We start from the raw sequence: 21,126 nt of genomic DNA on the forward strand, positions 1-21,126 counted from the left end.
AAAGCCCCTCCCCACTTTCCTCTTTCAGAAGATCAGTGTTTTGAAACCTTTTCATCTCTCTTCTACTACAGACATATCCTTTTTATAGCCTGTGGTCTCAAGAATCTCTCCTCTCCATAGTGCATTAAATTTGAGTGCTAGAATTTAGTTTTTAATGAAAAATTTCATTTTGCCCTCTTCAGTGTTCCATGGCTTTAGGCCCACTCAAAACTAGTGTAGAGCTTAAACATAGATTGTTACAATCTAATAGCTGGCCTATTAAACTAACAATGTTTCATTGACTCTATCTTTTCTAATCTCATCTTAAAAATATATACTTTTCCCTTTCCTAAGTCACATCTCTTTGCCCCTGTTATTGGCCTTATTGTCCAGCACTTTTATTTATTATTTAATGCCCTTACATCACTGCATACCACATGATGTTTAGTGGCTTATATTATTTAACTTTTCACATAGCATCTTTTCTGTAGATTGTGACCTCCCCAATATTTCAGAGTAAAGTTTCTTATTCCCGAGTGTTTTAAATATTTGACATGTATTCTAGTGCATAACTTCTATTGGATACACAAGGAAGTTAATGTATCAGCAGGTGTATTTCTTGCACACTCACTTACAATTTGCTCTTTCTTCATTCATTACTCTGACACTTCATGGAAATGGGAATGTTGGGCATTGCTAAAGAGAAATTAAATTAATTCATTGTCTCAGTATGTGCAGATGCATTAAATACACATTTCCCAGGGGAGGAAGAAAAAATTCAAAGGGAAATAGGGATCACAATATAACAAGTGATTAAGGAATTAGAATGTCTGAATTCTAAAGGCCAGATGGCATGCACCCCAGAATTCTGGAAGATAACGGCAAAAGGGGAAAACATTGAGAGTTAGATGTGCACTGTGTATACTAGATTAACATCACAGACATGTCTGCAGCTGCACTGAATGCTGATGTTCCTCCTCTTCTGAAAATAGGATCTAGCAATTAGTAGATCTATTTAAAACTCTGTGTAAATAAGAAGTCCTGGTGGGGTGCCAGCACTTATGTTTGAGAGAAATATCCAAGAAAACTTCAATAAAGTGTCTCTTTTTAGGTAAAGGTTTTTCAAACAGTGAGGTGGGACAGAGAAAGAGGTGATATCTATTGTTTTAAAATTTTAAGGATAGCCAGCACAACTGCAAAACAGGAAAGGTAACCAATGAAGTCTGAAATACAACATTTGAACTAGAGGGATAACACCCACAGACAATGTAGTCAGACTACAAGAATATTTTCAAACAAAAGGGCAACCTACAAGGTCAATAAAAATAGTATGTGGCATGAAATATTTCACTGGAACAAGGACTGGCTGGAGGCAAACCTAAAGGAAACCTAAAAAGAAAAAGAATGTGCCAATAGTGACAAATTTGTAGGCAGTCAATGGGAAAGAAGAAAAGCAAATGTAGGATGCCTTTATAGGCTCTCACAATTTAGCACAATTTACCCCTGGAAGACTAACCCACCCCCCAAGTCCCACTCATTCCCCCAAAATGGAATGAATGGCTTCAACTAATGCATAGGGGAGAACAATCAAGTATTAAGGGACATGACAAAAATCTTTTTTATGAGGACCCTTAACCAAGAAAGGTAAAAAAAAAAATTATAAAGTCAGATTTTAAGAAGTTATTCATTTTTCTGGGATAAGAGTCCAAGTCATAAAGTAACATTCACACACACACACACACACACACACACACACACACACACAACTCCTGACAAACTTGCTCGGAGTTAAGAATTGCTACATGACCTCTCCAAACTTCTCCAAAGCTCTGAATCCCAAGTAGCGTTACTGTTACCATTAGTACCATTCCAATATTATGTCATCCCAAACAGCTACTTACAAAAAATGAAAAGAACACCTCTGTCACAAACGACTCAATGAGAATCTCTTCAGAACTGGAGTACATCCTGGTATTCAAAACCCTAGTTGCAGGGGACAACGGCAACACTAGGCATAATCTTCCTCTTTTGCCTCTCTGCTTGTTGAATTTATTCCCATCTTTTCAAAGACCAACTAAAAGGTTACCTTCTGATATCACTCCCGGATAGTAAGAACTTTATCAGGCCTGACATGGCAGTCCTTTTCGCACTTTTCTAATATGCTTATTATTTACTGAGCATTATTTCTATATAGTGAATGTGTGTCATAAAGATCTTATTTATCCACATTCTAAATTTTCCCCACTGCTGAGCACCACCTTCTTAATAAATACTGAGGGAACGGAATAATCCCCTAACATGGTTTTTTAAACATTGTCTTAATGGTATAAGAATCAGTGGTAAGATTTTGGCTTAGTTGTTATTCAATGACTCAATTTAAGAATCATCTGATTTATCCCTTTTCCATATGACTTTTCTTTTTTTCATAGGATCACAGATTTAGGACTGGAAGGGACCTTAGAGGTCACTGAATTCAACCTCCTAATCATTCACAGGAAGATCCTCAGATCCAGATGTTGCTTCCTCAACATCACTCAGGTAATAAAACTGTAGGAGGCCAGGATTCAAACCCAAGTCCTCTGACTGCAAAACAACACTCTTCCCCCTACTTTAATTTCTATCTTAAAGAAGAAAGGTATATAAGCTACTAACTGTTCCCAAAATAAAGAAATTTTTTATGTTGTTATTTGCTCTTAAAAAAAAAAAGTTGCCCAATCCCTTCTATTGATTGGGAATATTTTAAAAACAGTTTTCTCAATGCCATTGCACCTGATGCATTAAAAACCCAAAGGGAAATAATTAATCTAAAAAATCCAGCTGCTTATGAGGATAGCAGAGGCAACATGAGACCTTTAAGGATAAGAAGTAATCAATCTGTCATTTTCTAGAAATGAAGACAAGAGGGCAAGAAGACTTAATCTTTAACCTAAATTTTAGAAGTACAAATTCAACTCAGGGCTATAGTAGGGAGGCAGTCCCAAAATAAAGCTAGAATTCACTATGACTTAAATAGCATTGTTTGTTCAGCTCCCAGGGATTTTTAGGTAAAATTTGCATTGGAAAGAATTAGCTCAAAGGTATTTTTAGCTTAAAATAAAACTGTTCCCCCCCCATCTCATGATCCCCTTCCTAAAAGGCTCCCCACTTGATCATCCCTTCCAGTCCAATCCCCAAACTCCTTTACCCCTAAAATTCATATGTTTCCTCTTTCTGCTTTAGTGAAAACCCACCACACAATTCACTGCAAGAATATCTTACAGGATTTCCATTTGTTTTGCCTCAGCTCCTACATTAATCCAAACAATAAGGGCCTTTAAAACATTCATAAATAACCTGCTGCTGCTGCTGGCACCTAGGAGCCAAGTGCAGCAATGTTAAGCAACAACAAATTTCATAGTTCAAGAGGCACAGTTAAGGAAAAAGGTTGCTCAGAAAATCGCTCTCATTTAGCACAAAGATCCTTAAAAATTGCATGAAATCAGTCAAGTAACTATAGAAACCAATTTCTTCAGCTCCATATCACACGTCTCACACCTCAATTGTCTTTATTATCGTCTGCTGTCAGATCCTTAATCAGAAATGTGAACAGGCTTGATGATTTATTCAGCAGGGAAAAGAATCTGTAGGTCAAGTGAAAAATTTCACACACACCCCCATACACACCACATCTTCAACCTTAGGTACTTTCATTTCATTCTGTTCCCAGTAGCTCTGGGGGCAACTCCAGTGAGATCCAATATTAAGGCTCAATTAAAATAAGCTCCAATTAGTGGAGCTTTTTTCTCTGAGGCTAGAAAAGTCAGGAAATGGATATTGGGAAATGTAAAAAGTCAGCTACTGAGAGGAGGCTACAGACATAAATGAACTTATTTGTTGATTTCTACAGTTGCTATGCAGAGGCCTCTGGGAGTAAAAGCTTAACCAGTCTAAGCTATAAACTAAAACCCCTGCAGCTAAACATGAACTGTGTGAAACAAGGGCTCCATTCCAGAACAGAAAACTGCTGGGCCCAGAAAATTAAAAGCCAGAGGCATTTTCCATTTAAAACTAAATCCCAGTACCGCCTCCCAGCCAAAGAATTATAAGCAGTATCAGATTTACAAAACGAACAATTACCCTGGAAAAATGTAGCCTATTGTACAGTCCCAGATGCTAAATCTCAAAAGTTTCCTTTTTTTTTTTTAATCCCACATTATATTCTTACCAAGTGCACTGCTATACTTTACAAAGAACCATTTCGAGACAGGCCTAAGCCTTGGAAATAAATTTTAAAAGGAAAGCTCATAATTCATTGACCTTATTTGAAGTACTGCCCTTGCCTGTGGCAGTTCCTGTCCTACCCCAAGGCCTCTGCAAATGGTATGCCACAGCAAAATAAACCCTGACCTAATTGCTGGCAGGCGAGCACTGCTGCCACCCTTCTCTCAAACACAAAGGCAGTGAGCATGGCGAGTTCTAAGTCTTACCTCTTTGGCTTTCTGCTTTAACCGCAGCTGCTCTGGATCTTCTTTATTAGAACGACTCTATCAAAGTAAAAGAAAATTGTAATAGAAATTACTAGCATCTAAACACCACGGCAGCCGTTAAATATTTAATAAATGACAATTTTCTCTTGTGATTGAAAATTCTAGCTCCAGGGGCAAATGCCAGAATCCAGGTTTGGTTCCCCAGCCCCTTGCTCTCCCCTCCTCCACCCTCTTCCCCCTTGCTCTTCAGCTGGGCCTGCTGCTGCTATTGCTGCTGCTGCTGTTCTAGCCTGGAGGAAGCTTATACTGAAAGTGATGCTAACACTGTCAGTCAGGTCCAGTTGAGGCATGACGTTGTTCATGTCAGAAGCAGACATCAAAACCAGATGGCATGGAGAGAGAGGAAAAGAATGATGGTTTCAGACTCAAGTACCCCAACCAAACTGTGTTGATCTCCTAGTGAAACCCTTCAGGAACATGGTGCAGAGGAACTCATGAGCTGCTTCAGGTAGTGTTAAGTCAAAACACAGCCTGGCTTTCAACAAGACCTCAACCTCCTAAAAAAAAAAAAAAAAACTGCTTCTTTGGACATGGGAAGAAAAGAAAAATGAATACATCAAAACTTCCTTATTGGTTTAGTAATCCATTAGGGTCTAAACTCTTCCTCATCTACTCAACAAATATTTGTTAAACATCTACTATGTTTCAAGGCAAAAGGCAGCATGACCCAATGGCTAGAGAGCTGGCCTGGAAGGCAAGAAGCTCCAGGACTCAAACCCTTTCTCTGTAATTCTGGACAGCCGCTTAGGTCTCTATGTTCTAGGCAAGTGCTCTGTACCAGTGCAATCACAGGACCAGTATCCAACCCTCATTCCTTATGTTACAAAGCATTTATGTTAGGCATTTTAAAAGACACCCTATGCTCCTATAGCTTAGGAAAGGGTTAAGACAAGAACATAGGTAGGATAGAATGTAATAATTCTAGCCGACTATCAGCTTCTTGAGGACATGAACTGCTTTGATTATTTTTGTGTGTGTCCCCAGTTCTTAGCACATTAACTAACACACAGAAAATGCTTAATAAATGCTGATTGGACTATAGTGCTGTAAAAATAGATCTAGGGGTTTTAACTATCAGCAAGTGCAAAAGTTAGCAGTAATTGGGGTAACAAAAAAAAAAAGCTAATGCAATCCTGGGCTACATAAAGAGAGGCACGGGTTAGATTTCATGTGTAGGAATGCTATTACAACTCCACTCAACCATTCCCAGACCTCGTTTCAGCACAGCGTTCAATTCTGAGTGCCACAATTTAAGGACACTGATAAGTTAAAGAGCATCTAGAGGATGGCAACCAAAATGGTGGTGGGGCTTGAATCCATGTCATATGAGGATGGGCTGAAAGAACTGGGTATGTTTAGCCCAGAGAAGGATGGGGGAAGGATAGCAGGACCTAAAGTATGTGAAAGGCTGTCATGTGAAGGAGAGATGAGATTGCTCTCTCTGGCTCCAGAGGACCCAGCCAGGAAAGATGGGTGATGTCAGGAAAGATGTCCTAACAATTAAGAGCAGCTGAGGCTGCTTTAGAAGTTTCTCTTCCTATAGTCTGTACATCTAATTATCTAGCATGGTATAATGGTGATCCCTTTCACACATGGGTGGAACTAGGTGGCCCCTGAGGTTCTTCTCAACTCCAATTTTGTGATTCTGAAGAGTGTAAAAGGAGAGCTATGGGGATTTAGGGACAGATGTCATGTTTCAAAACAAAAAGAAAGAACTCCTATTAAGTTCTGTAGTGAGAGAAAAGAGAATGATCTCTTCGTGACCCCAACAGCCACCAGTTCATAACCTGGAGCAATGCATTTAAATACAACCAAATACATTCATCTTGACAAAGTTATCCAACCCATACAAATCTAAGCTAAAACTTATTCTATGAAATTCTGCAATCACTAACCAAACAAAAGGTGAAGTGCTTTCCTTTGTTGTACATGTTTACCTGCTACTAATTTCACTGAGTAACCTCTTGGCTATTTGTATTATAGGACAACACAAAAAAAGAATTAAGATTTAAGAACACTGTCATTTTAAAAGCTTCAAAGTTCTCCTTGGAACTAAAAACTAATTAGTGAAAGCTCTAATTTTAGTTCCAATTCTACCAAGATAACTTTATTTCGATGCTAACCAATGCAAATAACATTTAATTATACTGAATAAGTCCAATGGTAAAGAACCCGTAAGGAACTTGTGATTGAGTGGTGGTACTGGGACCTCACTCTTCCAATGTAGACCACAAATGTTTTAAATTTAAAAAGTTTTAGCTGTCTGAGATTCAAAGAAGTTAAAAGATTTGGACATTGCCAAAGACTGTCAAAAGCACAATTTGAACCTAGGCCTTCTCAACTCCAAGTCCAACATTATTCATTATGCCATATTAAATTCATTATGCCTTTTTAAATTATATATCAAGTTGAAAAAGTTTGTGTGTTTCAGTTTAATGCTACTGCAAATTACATACATCCCTTCTTTTCTTTTCTTTTTCTTTTTTTTTTTAGTGAGGCAATCAGGGTTAAGTGACTTGCCCAAGGTCACACAGCAAGTGTTTGCTCTGAGGCCGGGTTTGAACTCAGGTCCTCCTGACTTCAGGGCTGGTGCTCTATCCACTGCGCCACCTAGCTGCCCCTCTTATTTTCTTGAATGTTATATAAGCAAGGCATTACATTATGGCCAATAATGTCCCAATACTAGATGGCAGACCGTTTTTGAGTGGTTTGGATTGGTTCATTGTTTATAGTAGGTCTGTTTTTCCACCAAGGAGGTGTGGGCAACACCACGATTGTCTGTGTAACAATGATTCATATCAATAAAAATATACTAACAATAATACTACATTTGCTTATCATAAAGCAACATCTTGAATTTAGATTGTGTTCTTCAAAGAATGATGTTAAGTACCTTAGAGATATTAAATCTTACTGGGGTATATAAGAGGTAAATATTGTTATCTCTAGACTAAATGAAGAATTGAAGTGACTTGCTCAGTCACAAAACAATCAGCTGGCAGAGAGTAATTTAACATTAAGTCAGTAATTCTCAAATTTATCCTCTAAGTCAACATCCCCTTCTAAACTGCCATTTCTCAGTCCTGGCCTCCCTAAAAGAGAAGTCTCCCCAAAGAATGACGGGTAGTGGGAGAGAAGCAGGTAAAAGGTGTTTTTATTTTTAGGATTTCCATACTGTCAAGAACGAGAAAAAAAAAAGAATGAGAAAGAAATTGTTACACCTATAATCACAGGATTATAGTTTTAGAAATAGAAGGGACTCTAATGATCCTTTGCTTATAATACCTCATCTTTTCTTGTCCAAGAGAATTGAGGCCAACAAGAAAGGATCAGTGGGATAGCAGATGCTAATAATAGCAATAATGGAGTTGAGGGATAAGAGAAATGAAACGTAAAATAAGATAACAGTTGTGACAAGGCTATACCATGAAACTAATCAGTACACTATTGAATAGTTATGAGGAACTTGGAAGCTATTATCCTTGCAAACTATGCCAGTAAAACAGATAAATCTCCTCAAACTGGCAATTCAAGAAAGGACTGGACAGATTTGGTTAGACTAGAGGACTGAAAAGTCTCTTCCAAGTTAGATTCTATGAAACTGAGCGAGAATCTTAAAGAAATATTTCGATTGTGGAAGAGGCCAAAGAAAGATTGGGAAATGACACTGAAGAGTTACAAAGTCAAGGTATATGCTTTGGGAAGCTCAGTCTTTTAAGGCTGGCTGCCAAAACTCAAGAGTTGTAAAATATTTGAATAGTTGGTAGGGACACTTGGGCTATCAGAGATTATCAATGACTACAGACTTGCTTTTATAGGATGTAGAGCTTGAAGGAACTTTAGAGGTTGCTCTCATTTTATAGGTGGTATAGCTTAGACCCAAAGAAATTAAGTGACATGGTTTGCCCAAGGTTCTACCTGGCATAAGAAGTCCAATACAATATTAAATAAAAATCACTGCCACAGAATTAGTATCCTGATTTTAATCACACTGTTTTTCCTTCTACCATCAAGTATTTTTGCTTCCTCAGTCATTTCCCTCCTCTTTTTTCCAGTAATATTGCTCCCTGCTCCTCAAACTCCCTTCTCTCAAATTCTGCTTGGCACATTAATAAACCATTTTTAAAAACCCTGTAAATGTTATGCCTCAATGGATATGTATCTCAACAGACTAATATTACTGCCCCTTGTATCCTTGACCATGCAAATTGAGTTGATATCAAAATCAAGATTTCTCTGAAAGATTTTTTGAGACAAAATAGGTATATTTTGTCTAACATAACTAAGAAGGCAAGCAATCAAATGAATCCTGACCTCACCATCAAGTTACACTTAATGCTAAGATAAGTAGGCCCCCACCTTAGCTGCTCTGAGCAACATCTCTCGTTCTTCTTCATCCTTTCGCTGTTTTTCGATGTGATCCAGCTTCTCAAGAAATCTAAGTTGTGACCTGGTATCACTAGACATGACATAATTTTCACTGTCCTGGAAAGAAACAGACAATGATTATAGAACTGGGTCTCACTTCATACGTAGAGCTCTTTGGATAACAAAAGTCCATGATTTTAACACTAACAAAGTGGAAGAGATGCATGTGAGGAGATAATATTTACATGTCTGCCCCCTTCTACCAAGAAGGTCTTTTGTATCTTCCCTAGAAATGGAAAGGTAATAATTAAGTGGTTATTTTCCCCCAAAGTTTAGGTGAAATTAATAATTCTCCTGTCTATATCTTAGAATATCAAAACACGAAGTGTCTTCAATAAAAAGTTGAAAATAAGATTGAGTTACAAACTACATAATCTAAATTATGTAATCTATTACTTAATACTCATAAGGTTATAGGGAATCATCCATCCCATGGTTTTCAAATCAAACCAAATTTTAAAATGTAGAAAGAATAGAGAGAGAAAAGAGAACAGCAATTGAAAAAAGATAAAAGACAGGAAATAGTCACTTCCCCTAAAGATATTCTGGTAGAAGAATGGTCTCACATATACTCCTGTTAAAATGATGACCTTTATAGCAAATTTTGAAAAGAAATAATGTTTCTTGAAACATTTAATTCAACAGCTAGATATTTTTTAAACCCTCTAAAATCATAAATACCTTCTGTCCCCATCTCCATCTTTCTTTCATTCTTATACTTACATGGGTTTCAATTAACCAGGGGAGGGTGGAGAAGGGAGGGAGTTTCATATGCCCAGAATTCTACTTTTAAAATTAAATTTTCATTGTTTGTATTTAACCAGATCAAAAAGAGTATTACATACTTTAAGGGGAAAAAATGTAATAGTACTACTTATTTTGCTTAGAGTCTAATACAAAAAGAATCCTCATATGCTTTATAGAGTTAAATAACACAAGTTAAAAGTATGGAATAAATTACACGCCAACCATAGAAGTGTATAAACAAAATCCCTAGTGGTTTCTTAAATACCTCATCTTTACCCATTTTCATTTTCAGACACTCTGGAGATAGTTTACTGACAGGATTTAATTTAAAATGGAACATAACACACTAAATGAAAGGGGGGTGCAAATCAGAGTTTTGGCCCAATCTCATTGCCATGCTGAGATCTCTCCTACTCAGACACAGCTGCCCCTGGCATAACCCATCTTTCTTTACTTTTCCAGATGTTGTTCCATAAATGAGCTCCTCCCTCTCTTCCTACTGAGTCCCTAACCTTAAATAGTAACCCTGACCTCACCACGTTCCTTCCTGTCTACCCAGCTGGTAGACTCAACTGAATTCTTCATGTACAAACAGAAAAAAAACCATGCTTCAAAGAATTTTAGGACCACTATATATTAAACACTCTACTAAGAATAAAAGAAACAACATAGACCAAATGCTATCAATGCCAAGAACTAAACCATATCCAATGAAGGAAATGTGGCATCTTCCTATTAAGGGGGGGAAAAAAGTAAGCCATCTCTGCAGAAAATGGCTTGTAAAGAAGGTTATAAGGCACATCTCTTCAGTGGGAACTGAACAGCAACCTGTGGGAACCTGGCAGCAACATCAATAGCAAGTTATGTGCCTTGTACCCTCAAATGTGACTTGCTGCTTCTTTAAAGAGTTCCATTTACATGAATAGGAAGCACTGCAAGAGAGTCTGTGTTATTAAGTACAGAAGTAAAGAAAGCAACCCAAGTGAAAATGCATCAGAAAGCAGAAATGTCAGCAGCAGTCAGTAACAAGAAGAACTGCCCCTTCATAAGTGTGGCAAGTATCTATCACAATGGCAGAACAGACAGTGAAAAAATGATGATTCAGATGGTTTGAAGTACAAGAAAGAAGCTAAATTCATGCACCACAGGCAAGGGTAATGACAATCAAAGCATTCAAAATTGAAACCAAATATGGCTAAATTAAGGCAAAGGAGGATGCAGTAGCTGCCTCTCTATCTGAATAACTCCTTTCATAGGGAAACATGGGGCAATGAGGACAGTTGCATGGGGCAGAAAGATGAGGAGGCCACAATATTTTTCCTATGGAGGTCTTTTAAGGTAATCAATATGCTACCCCAGCTTGCTAGGAACAGGAAAAGCCCTAGAACAGATGTTGTCAGCACATACAATAAGTTCCAGTCTAAAAACTACATGCAATAGCATACTGAATGGTATTCAGAATGCTAAACACAACTTTCTAAAACAACAAATTCCAAAACTTTGTTACCTAGTACTGACAGACTCAGTCAAACTTGTATAAAAACAATCCAATGAAAATGTGGCTGCACTGATGCATGCATGCTTAAAACAAGAGTATAGCTGCTTTAAAAAAATTTTAAAAAAAGAAATAAAGAAGGAGCATTGCTCAAAAATATAAAAAGTAACAAAGCTTTAGAGATTGAAGCTCATTTTTAATCCAAGGAAAAAAACAGAGTTAATAGAAGCTATAAGTATGCTTCAAAATAGATTAATATTAGAGGCTTCACATGCAAAGTTTTCAGTTCAGTCTAAGACTAGAGAATAATAAAAAGTATACACAGCTTCACTCCCTGGGGCTCTGGAACCAGTGCTCTTGATCCCTCAGGTTTTCTTTTTCCAGAATCTTTTCTATTGCTGAGTTCATATGGCTGTTGCTCAGCCCAGCAAATTTTCACTAAAAGAATTATCATGTTATTTGAAGACCTGAGCCACAACAACCCAATCCTCCCAAAGGTCCAAGTGAAGTAGAGAAAGTAGGGCAACTGCTCCAGAGGACTCACCAGTGGTGCGGCAGCTGATATTCCCATGGATTCCTCTTAACCTATGGCTAGAACACCACGGTGGTGACCATACTACAAATCCCAAATGTTTTAAGATCTTTCATCCCAGCCTTTTCTCATCTACATTCAATCTTACTCCAAATGCAGTTATTGGTATTCCTTGATGTAGGAAAAGAGATAGGCTATTCCCTATTACTCACCGCCCAATCATTTCTTCCTCCCCAAACTAACAACTGCCTCCAGTGCCTTCATCTTGATAATGGCTAGTGAGTGTGAGCACATCACCAGGGACACTGCGCATTTGGATCTGTGATTTTTACAAATGCAGGCAGTCATGTTCACCAGGGACATCAGCTTTCACTCAATGGGTTCCTGTGCCTTATATTAACAGGGGACAGGAATGATAAACCATGGTGCTACCATTTCTACAAAACTAAAAGGGAGCCAGCATGGCACTCTTTAATTTATTTCTCTTCCAACATGAACCTACTGAGGTGAAACCTGAAGTTGAAAGTTTCAGTCTCTGCCACCACAAACCTTTGGATAACTACTTAAACTTTAATTCTATTTTTCTATGTGTACACGGAAAACATGAGCATGCTCTAAACGATGAAACAATTAAGAGTATGAATGATTTTACACAAATACCAACTACAGAATAATTTAACCTGGCTAGTTTCCTTAGGAATATGAAAACACAAAATAAATGGTCTTTTTAATATGGGAAAGAAGAAAAAAAAGTACCCAGAACTTCCTTAATGATTTCCTTTACCTTGCAAGTTGTCATTCGATGCTGAGCAATTATAGTCAGTTTCTCTATAAGGCCTCGTAATCGCTCCTGTGTAGCATGGGAGATCAAGTTCACAACATCAGAGTTAAGTTCCATAATGTCATGCCTCTTACCTGTGGAAGCAGAGAAAATCCATTACATGTTTTAGCAATAGCTGATAATTGAAATAATTAGCACAGCAGGTATTCTGTTCCCCCTGGAAGTCATACCCATTATGAATAAAGGTTTGGAGATTATGATTTTCCTGGTAAAGTCACAACTTCAAAGATCTTAGACATTACATTAATAAAACTTAGCCTGAAGCTTCAGAAAATATAGACATTGTTTCACTTAGCCCCTAGAATCATTCTCCATGCAAGGTTATTTATAGGACAAAGTTAATAAGAACACAAATCAAGTCTAGTGTTCAAGGGGGAGAATAATAACTGTAGAAATTAGTGACATTCTGTTAATTTTAGTAATTTTTAAAATAGAAAATTACATTGTGCCCTGTTTAACACAGTAGTTGTTAACAATTCATGCCATTTATTTCAACGAATTTGGAATATGACTATTTTCTCTACAAGCTTGTAAACCCTATACGTTTCTTGTTCATGCTTAACTTTATTTGTGACGATGAGGCCATTATTTCTACAAAGTAACAAGCAACCTGGTAGCCAATTTATGAACAGACTCAGGTTCCAAAGTATCATCTCATATGCGTCTATTTAAAAATCTCTTACCTGAGTATGCCTGTTACTAGCCCCTTTCTTTGTTATTAAGAGGGGAAGGTAAAGTTCCTTGATTAAATATGGAAAGAATAATTTCATGAAAACGATTTGGACTACATACCCAAAGGCAAAATATTACTTCAACGTTTCCTCATTAGTGGCTAAAGAGTGTGTATCCACCCACACGCACTACAAACTTAAGCCTATTAATGTACATACAACAGTAGCCAAATTAAAAGTCTTTTAATGGTGCTGAAAATGGTGTTTGACTTTTGGACATGGCCAATATGGGAATTTATTTTCTTGAGGATGATGGTTAATGGGGAGAGAAAACAAATACTTGTTAATCAGGGGAAAAATTAAAAAATTTAAAATTTAAGTATGTGTGTGATCACGCACACAAAAGACTATGAGACAAATTTTTATGCTCTCACCAAAGAAGACAGAACATTCAACTCTCTTTTTAAACTCTTTTCGGTTAATAAGACATCATTTAAATGCAAGGCAATATGCAAAGTACGGTGCTAGGTCCTTGGGATACAAAAACCAAAACCAAAAAGTTCCTGTACTCAAAGAGCTTACATTCTGTGCCATGATTATTTAAAATACTGACTTTTGCTCTAATTTTAGCAAAGTATAGCATAGCAGTTTGAGGCTGTCTCTACATTCTGCTTGGTTTTCTCAAAGAACCTTTTATAAACCACAAAATGCTTCATTACTTCCTTTCAACCTAGGAACCTATAAGCCAGACAGTAAGACAGCAAGGTTAGAGAAAAGGCAGCTCTCATAAGTCTGGTTTCCTTTGCAGGAATCTGAAAGACAGTGTTTCTCTCCAATATGAAGTGGGATGAAAAATCTAAAAAGCTTCCCATGGCCTCCTCAATCAGATTTGGATTGCATGGTTGTGGTCAAAAAACTAGTTGATCACAGAATGAAAACTGGAAGGGACCTGATAAGTTACTGAGTTGAATCCCCTCTCATTTTACAGATGGGGAAACTGAGGCTCAGGAGTTAATGGACTTACTCCAGGTCATATGGGTGATGTTAAAGCTGGAATTTAAAGCCCATCACTTCTTCTACTGTATCACACTGTTTTACTGCTTTCTCTGACATGCTATGAATTCATAACCACACTGCAATACAGAAGTAGAAAAAACATGTCAGAGTCAAATGAATGATTTTGGGATTAACCATTCTGGAAGATAAGATAATCACAGAAAGGGAAAACAATTTTAATACAAATAAAAAAATAGGGATGAAATTATCTATGCCATGTCAAGTGTTAAAAATTAACAATCCACATTTATAGCAACATAGTTGAGTTTTTTTGATAGCATCTATACCAGAGAAAGACATTTTTGGGAAAGATATAGCATGGTATAGTGAAAAGAGCCCTGCATTTGCATAGTGGGAGAATAGTAAAAATTACTCTCAGGGTTGTATTAAGGATTAAATCAGGGTATATAAAGTGAGCAAACTTTAATACATTATACACATAAATATAATTAAATGAGATAACATCTGTAAAGTGCTATGCAAATCTTAAAAGCTCTATATATATGCTAGCTATTATTGTATACTGGTTGTTATTATTAACAGCAGTTAATATATAACAATATAATAATAACAACAGTTCTCAAAATGTGGTCCAGACATCCCTGGGTGTCTCTGAGACTCTTCTCTGGGAGTCCATAGGGTCAAAACTATTTTCATAATAATACTAAGACCTTATTTGCCTACTAAAACACTCTTCTTTTTCCAATCACATATTGTGTTATATATTTTAAAAAAAAATCACAGAAGACTAAATGCAGAAGCAGATATAAAGTCAACTGTCTTCTACCGAACCAGACATTAAAAAGATTTTTGTTCCGCCTTTCCCCACCCAAAAAATTTGGAAAAAGTTACTCTTTCACAAAAATTTTTTGATTTTGAAAAACATTATTTTACATTTTAAAATGTTATTTATGTTAACATATGATAGGTTTATTGTTCATTTTAGATATGTGTCTATGTGTGTGTGTGTGTGTATCTATATATGTACAGATACACACATATATAAAAAAGTCAGTTTTAGTTTCTAATATGATTAAATATCAATAGATACAATCCGTGCAAACAAAAGCTCTTTGGAGTCCCTCAATGTTTTAAGGGTACAAAAGGGTCCTAAGACCAGAAAATTTGAGAACTGCTTATTTAGAATCAAATGATCTGGGTTCAATTCCCATCTGTTTTTACCTGTGTGAGTTTAGGAAAGTTATTTCCCCTGTGCAGTTCTGATATGTATGGACTATTCCAACCATAAATCTGTATATGGTGCCTTCAAGATGGCAGGGATAGACATTCTAAATAAATAACAACCATTTTTGTTAAAAAATTTCAGCTTAAATTTACACAAAATAGAAAGTTCATATAAAATGCATCCCTCACCCATCCCTATTCCACAACACTCTGAAAAAAAACTTACAAAAAAAGTTTCCAGTTTTATATTATGTTATAAAGTTATACAAACTGCAGATAAACAGCTGCTGGGAATCTCTAGTTGAAAACAATCCCTACTAATTTCAAAGATATGCTCAACATTGTCCACCAAGCAGCTAATGAAAAAAATACATGCTGAAGTACTTGAAATCACAAAAACAAGTAAATCATAGTTAAATACCATTTAAACAAATTTTATTTTTATTTTTATAAAATAAAAAAATATTAAATATAAGTTTTAAATTAGGCTTGTCAGCCTTTCATATAGTTAATGAATTATTTGTATACACTAATTTACTAAGATGGAACATTGTCTTGTTTTGTCTTCTAATATTACTCAAAGGGACTAGAGTTATTTTTCAATCTAATTCTTAGGACAAATGGCCTTTTTCTAGTTTTGTAAAATTAAGATCTTAGTCTTCACCAATTTTTTCTTTCAAATGATTTTACTTAAATGAAAAATCAATTTTTCCTAGAATATATAATGTAGTTACAGTCTATGGTTTGAACTAGAGAGAAAACCCCCAAAGCTTCCCAGATAACTCCGGAATGAACACTGCCTACAACTTCATCACATTAAAAAAATAGGATTAACAGTGTCTGCTTCCTAAGTAGCGACCCCACTCCAAACCACAAAATACCTGACCCCAAAACAGTGTTCCAGATTATCAGGATATCTATGCCAATGTTAATGTGTTCCCATCCCACAATCAAGATCTTTTATCATGCTAGAAATAAATTTCATATGGAGTGAAGCAAAATAATGGCACAGCAAAAATATCTGCCCTTATCCAACAGTCAACATATCTCTTGATGACAGTATTCCCATATGGGGGTAGATGGGAGAAAAATGAAGATAAAACCATACATGCCATCACCACAGACTGGTAACTACACAAAAAGCTAACTAAGGATCTGGCTGATTCCAGAATACCTCAGAGGGAGCTATCTCTATATATATAATGACAGATCCAAAGAAGAGGTAAGCAAACATCCCATTAAGGAAATATACAATCACTGTTCGGTATGCATTTGCGTTGGAATTGAAATTTCAAAACTAGTATCCATTGACCTTGATCTCCTCTTTGGAGGATTAGCACATTTTAATTTGTCTGCAAGACTAAAAAGGAATAAACCCTTCTAAAATCAAGTTGAGAAAACTGTGTTTTTCATGCTAGATTTAAATGCCTTGTAGACAGTAAGTACTCACTATATTTTCTTAGATTAGCTGAGTATGAAGTATACCTGACATTTTTTTTTAAAGATGTATAGAAGATAACAGAAGGAAGGCACGAAAGAAGCACAGACAAGCAAGACAGCTTTGACAGCTACAAGATGAACCTACTATATAGTCAATAGGTGAGGTATGCATAGAAGAACAATTTCATGTTACAATCCTTTTTTACTGTTGAAGTATGCATCTGGAAATGCATGTTTAAGTTCAGAATAAAAATGAATTTTTTAAATGTGAAATACACCTGAAATATAGGTTGTAATTTTAAAAAAAATACATAGGTTAAATCTCAAAAAGACTAGCCCTAAGAGATTTTTACATCACTCTTTCAAACAAAAATAAAGATCCTCATTGATCCATGGTCAAAGCTTACCAGTACACTTCCTTCAATCAAATAACCATATGGTAGAGGAGGGATACTATAACAATGAGGTAGGGCCATGAGAATGCATACAAGAAAAGCATACATGCCTCCAGTAATGTCAGGATATGCATCTCCAAGCCTGCTACCCAGATTATTGGCATTTTCTCTGCCACCTCCCTCCACAGGTAAAATGGATTCGTGCTAATTTCTTAGGCCTACTGAAGAATATCCACACTTTCTACAGTCTAAGTCCTTTTAAGGGTGAAATGGTATGAATCTTATGCTAGAACTAAGGTTTAAAAAAACCTCTGCTCTTCTTGGCTACTTTTTATGTGTACATACACATGCATGTGTGACACAAACCCCCCCTTATGCCACATCTCCATACTATCTATTTATATAGGTATACACATGGTAAACGTGTGTGACTTTGTGTACGCATGTATTCATATAAACATGTGTACACACACACACACACACACACACCCCCTTATACCACATCTTCATACAATCTATGAAATGATAGGAGGGACACATAACATAGTATGTGTGTATGGATCCACATATGAAAAGATGCAAAGTCGTCTATTAAACCAAAGGAATGTGAATAGATAATGTAACCTTTTGCTATCTAAACTAGAAACTACAATATAAATACAGGGAGTGTGTGTTTGTGTGTATGCATATGTTATTTTTCATGTTAAAAATAAAAACCAAAAAAAATTTCCCCCCACAACATGTATGAAAATCTGAAGCATCTCCTTTAAGCCTCAAGGAATTCTGGGGCCATTAGAGTAGGACTAGGTATTCTTGCCTGGAAAGTTTTTCTCCTTGATAGCTAGTATGGTCAAATGTGGCAAGTAGCATTTTGTATCCTTTTCATCATACACATCAACACCAAACACTTTACTTGTCACAGAAACATTCACACTTACCAATGTCTAAAATTCTTTTTTGGAGAGCCTCCGTAAAAAGGAATGGTTCTTCTTTATGAGAGCGAGTCAGTGTGCCGACTAATTCAGAGTTTGCTGCTAATATGCAGGCATTTTCTTCCCTGAGGTTGACTCCTGCCATGGAAGTGACGTCATTGATGTCATCTTCATCTCTAACAGAAAGACAAGTTCTTGCTTTGTTCTTTTATATAATTTAGGACAGAAAGAAAGCCTAAGACCTACTCTCCTATATGTGAACAGTTATTTTGTCAATTTAATGGACCACTGATAGAAATAACAGGACAGTCTACCACCAGGGCTAAAGCACATTCTAATCTGGCAGGAGGGATCTCAAGACAACTTACCTTCCATAGTTCTCTTCCTCTTCCCCTCCTCCCCCACAATGAGAGAGATCAAAAACATAAAAAGTACAGTAGAACCACAACAGAACCTTTCACCTCCTTCATCCACAGTGGTTGCAAGTTACTCAGGTCCATCCCAGTCAAGACATCTGTCCATAACATTGACACTAGGCTATGAGGGAGAAGGAAGAACTACCAATATGATACAACTTTTGAGAGGTCCATATTATAGTGAAAACCAAAGGGTTAAGTAACTGTTCCTTAAGAGACACTGATCTCAGACACTTGACATTTACTAGGCTGGGTGACCCTGGGCAAGTCACTTAACCCCGAGTGCCTCATCAAAAAGCAAAAAGGAGAGAGAGAGCGCACGATAAAGGAATGATATGCCATCATTCCTTTACATGCAGCAGGAACAAGTCCCTGATTCCTAAACCATTTCTAATAGGACTTACACAAATGTCTCCAGAGGGCATTTTGACACTAATAAATCATTAACCATCATAACAAAGTTAAGACCAAGTAAAGTATTTTTTTTTTCTTGAATCTACTTTTTCATGTACTCTGTGTATAGAAAAAAAAAGAATTAATCCATACTTTCCAGATGAGTCACTCCATTAAAAAGAACAAAAACAAATAATTGTAGGGTCTAACATGGGAAATCTACACCTTTTTGCTAGCTGTTCAACTAGCAGAAAAAAAGCAGCTATGTTGCTACACAAGAAATGTTACGTAGCTACAAAATCAGAATGTATAACTTGGGGAGTGGGGAATAATCTAATTAATAAAAGCATCCTTTTCACATAAGCATCACCAAGCACTTCCCTTCTCACTTCACATACACAGATATAGTGAGACAATTTGTTTAACCATAACCAAGGTATTATTTCTTTTTTATAAAGACAGGAAAAGCCCTGGATCACAAATCAAAGAAACTCAGTTCAGGTCCTGGGCTCTGCTCCTAACTCATTATGCAACCGTGGGCAAATCATTTAACTTCTGAGGACATCACTTTGCCATTTATAACATGGGGGATACAGGTTGAACTAAATCACTAAGGACCTTCTTAATCAAACAATTCTATGATTCTGTACCTGAGCTATTTTGACCATCCCTGGGGTAATGCACCTGTTCAAGGAAAGTGGGAATAAAAACATAATTGTCAGGATCAAGTGCCCAAGAGCTGATGATCCCAGCGTCCAGCCGAATGGTGCACAATAGTATTAACAATTCCTACTCCCAAAAACACGGTCTTGGAAACAATAGCTGAACAAGTAGAGGACAACAGCAGGTTGAACACCTTGATATTACCTTGGATACATTGATAATTAAAACCTCAAATATGCCAAGTGGGAAACAGAGGAACAGGTACATATTTATGTTGACAGAAGATCCACAGAATTACTAGGCAAGCAATCCTGAAGAGTTCCTTTCACCTCTGTTGTCTTGTTTCCTTTTCCATAAATGAGAATTTGGCTCTCTATAAATATCTCAAGCCTCTTCTAACTCTCAGAGACGATGATTCTCAGTACCAAAACAGACATTTTCACATTCAATAGTAGTGACTTCACATTCAAGATGTGCTCATACACAGAAGAAAGAACTCTTTCTGTAAGTCTTCCTCACACACCTCCCATAGTCTTAAGGTTCTCTTCATCACAGTTCAAATAACTGACCATTACAGAAAGATAAATGAGGGGATATTTAAAAACTGATAATAAGTGCAGACCAGATTAAAGATATAAAGTCATCCTTCCCTTAAAAATATGGTTAGATAGTATGATAGCATAGCAAGAAAATAAAAGACAACATAATTTTTACACAACTGCTCTAAAAACAATGGATATGTGCAATCAGGCATGGATTAAAGCCAGATGCCAAGGCCCCTAGATCTACTTCTGCTGAGAACTTATACACAGGCTACGATCCCAGGGATAGCCCATGATGATCACGCCAGCATGAAACATGATGGCAGAAGGAGACCAGGACTCCTTGGCTCCTTGGTGGACCCAAAGGAATTAGAAGATGATTTCAGTAAATGAAGATGTCCCTCATTTTCCTAGAATCTCTTTACAATCCTTCTCCACAGCCACGCAGGGAACTGCCCCTACAAGATCTGTTGCCTGCTTTACCTCCTCCCATCTGGCCCCAGGCTGAGCACAGCTCCCTCTAGCCCAGCTGCCTGTTGCCATGGTAACAGACAGTCGGGAGAAGCAGAAGAGGACCCTGCTGAGGGAGAAAGTGCCATACTGAACAGCACCCTATATGGCTGAGGAACAGATTAAAAACTCCTCTACAGGAAGGAAGGAGATAGCCCTGAAGGAGACAAAAGACACTACATATTAGTAAGGGAAGGCAGCAGTATGAACAGGATTTCTAAGCATGAGGTGTGAGAGTTATAAAGCATAATTCCTGAAAAGACAGTCAAAGTCTTTTTGGATAATTTTTGGTTTATTTCAAGAGACAAAAAAGTGAATATTGGAATCAACAGCCTGGAAGAGATTTCATGAGGTCCTGCATCTAGCCCAGCACTT

The 21,126-nt window shown here is 36.9% G+C and overlaps 1 protein-coding gene across 2 annotated transcripts in view; it reads right to left on the bottom strand.

The window, feature by feature from the left end:
* The window catches only part of LOC114031849 (transcription initiation factor TFIID subunit 4B-like), a 184,533-nt gene that overhangs the window by 69,900 nt on the left and 93,507 nt on the right, over window positions 1-21,126 (bottom strand). For both annotated transcript variants that reach the window (XM_027847015.1, XM_027847013.1), the window contains exons 10-13: window positions 18,234-18,403; window positions 12,492-12,622; window positions 8,865-8,990; window positions 4,446-4,502 (exon numbers count right to left, since the gene is read on the bottom strand). In XM_027847015.1, coding sequence (XP_027702816.1) covers window positions 4,446-4,502; window positions 8,865-8,990; window positions 12,492-12,622; window positions 18,234-18,403 — 484 coding nt within the window. The remainder of the gene's footprint in view (window positions 1-4,445; window positions 4,503-8,864; window positions 8,991-12,491; window positions 12,623-18,233; window positions 18,404-21,126) is intronic.

Source organism: Vombatus ursinus, unplaced genomic scaffold, assembly GCF_900497805.2.
Source record: "Vombatus ursinus unplaced genomic scaffold, bare-nosed wombat genome assembly UNPS02015255.1, whole genome shotgun sequence".
Classification (NCBI taxonomy): domain Eukaryota; kingdom Metazoa; phylum Chordata; class Mammalia; order Diprotodontia; family Vombatidae; genus Vombatus; species Vombatus ursinus.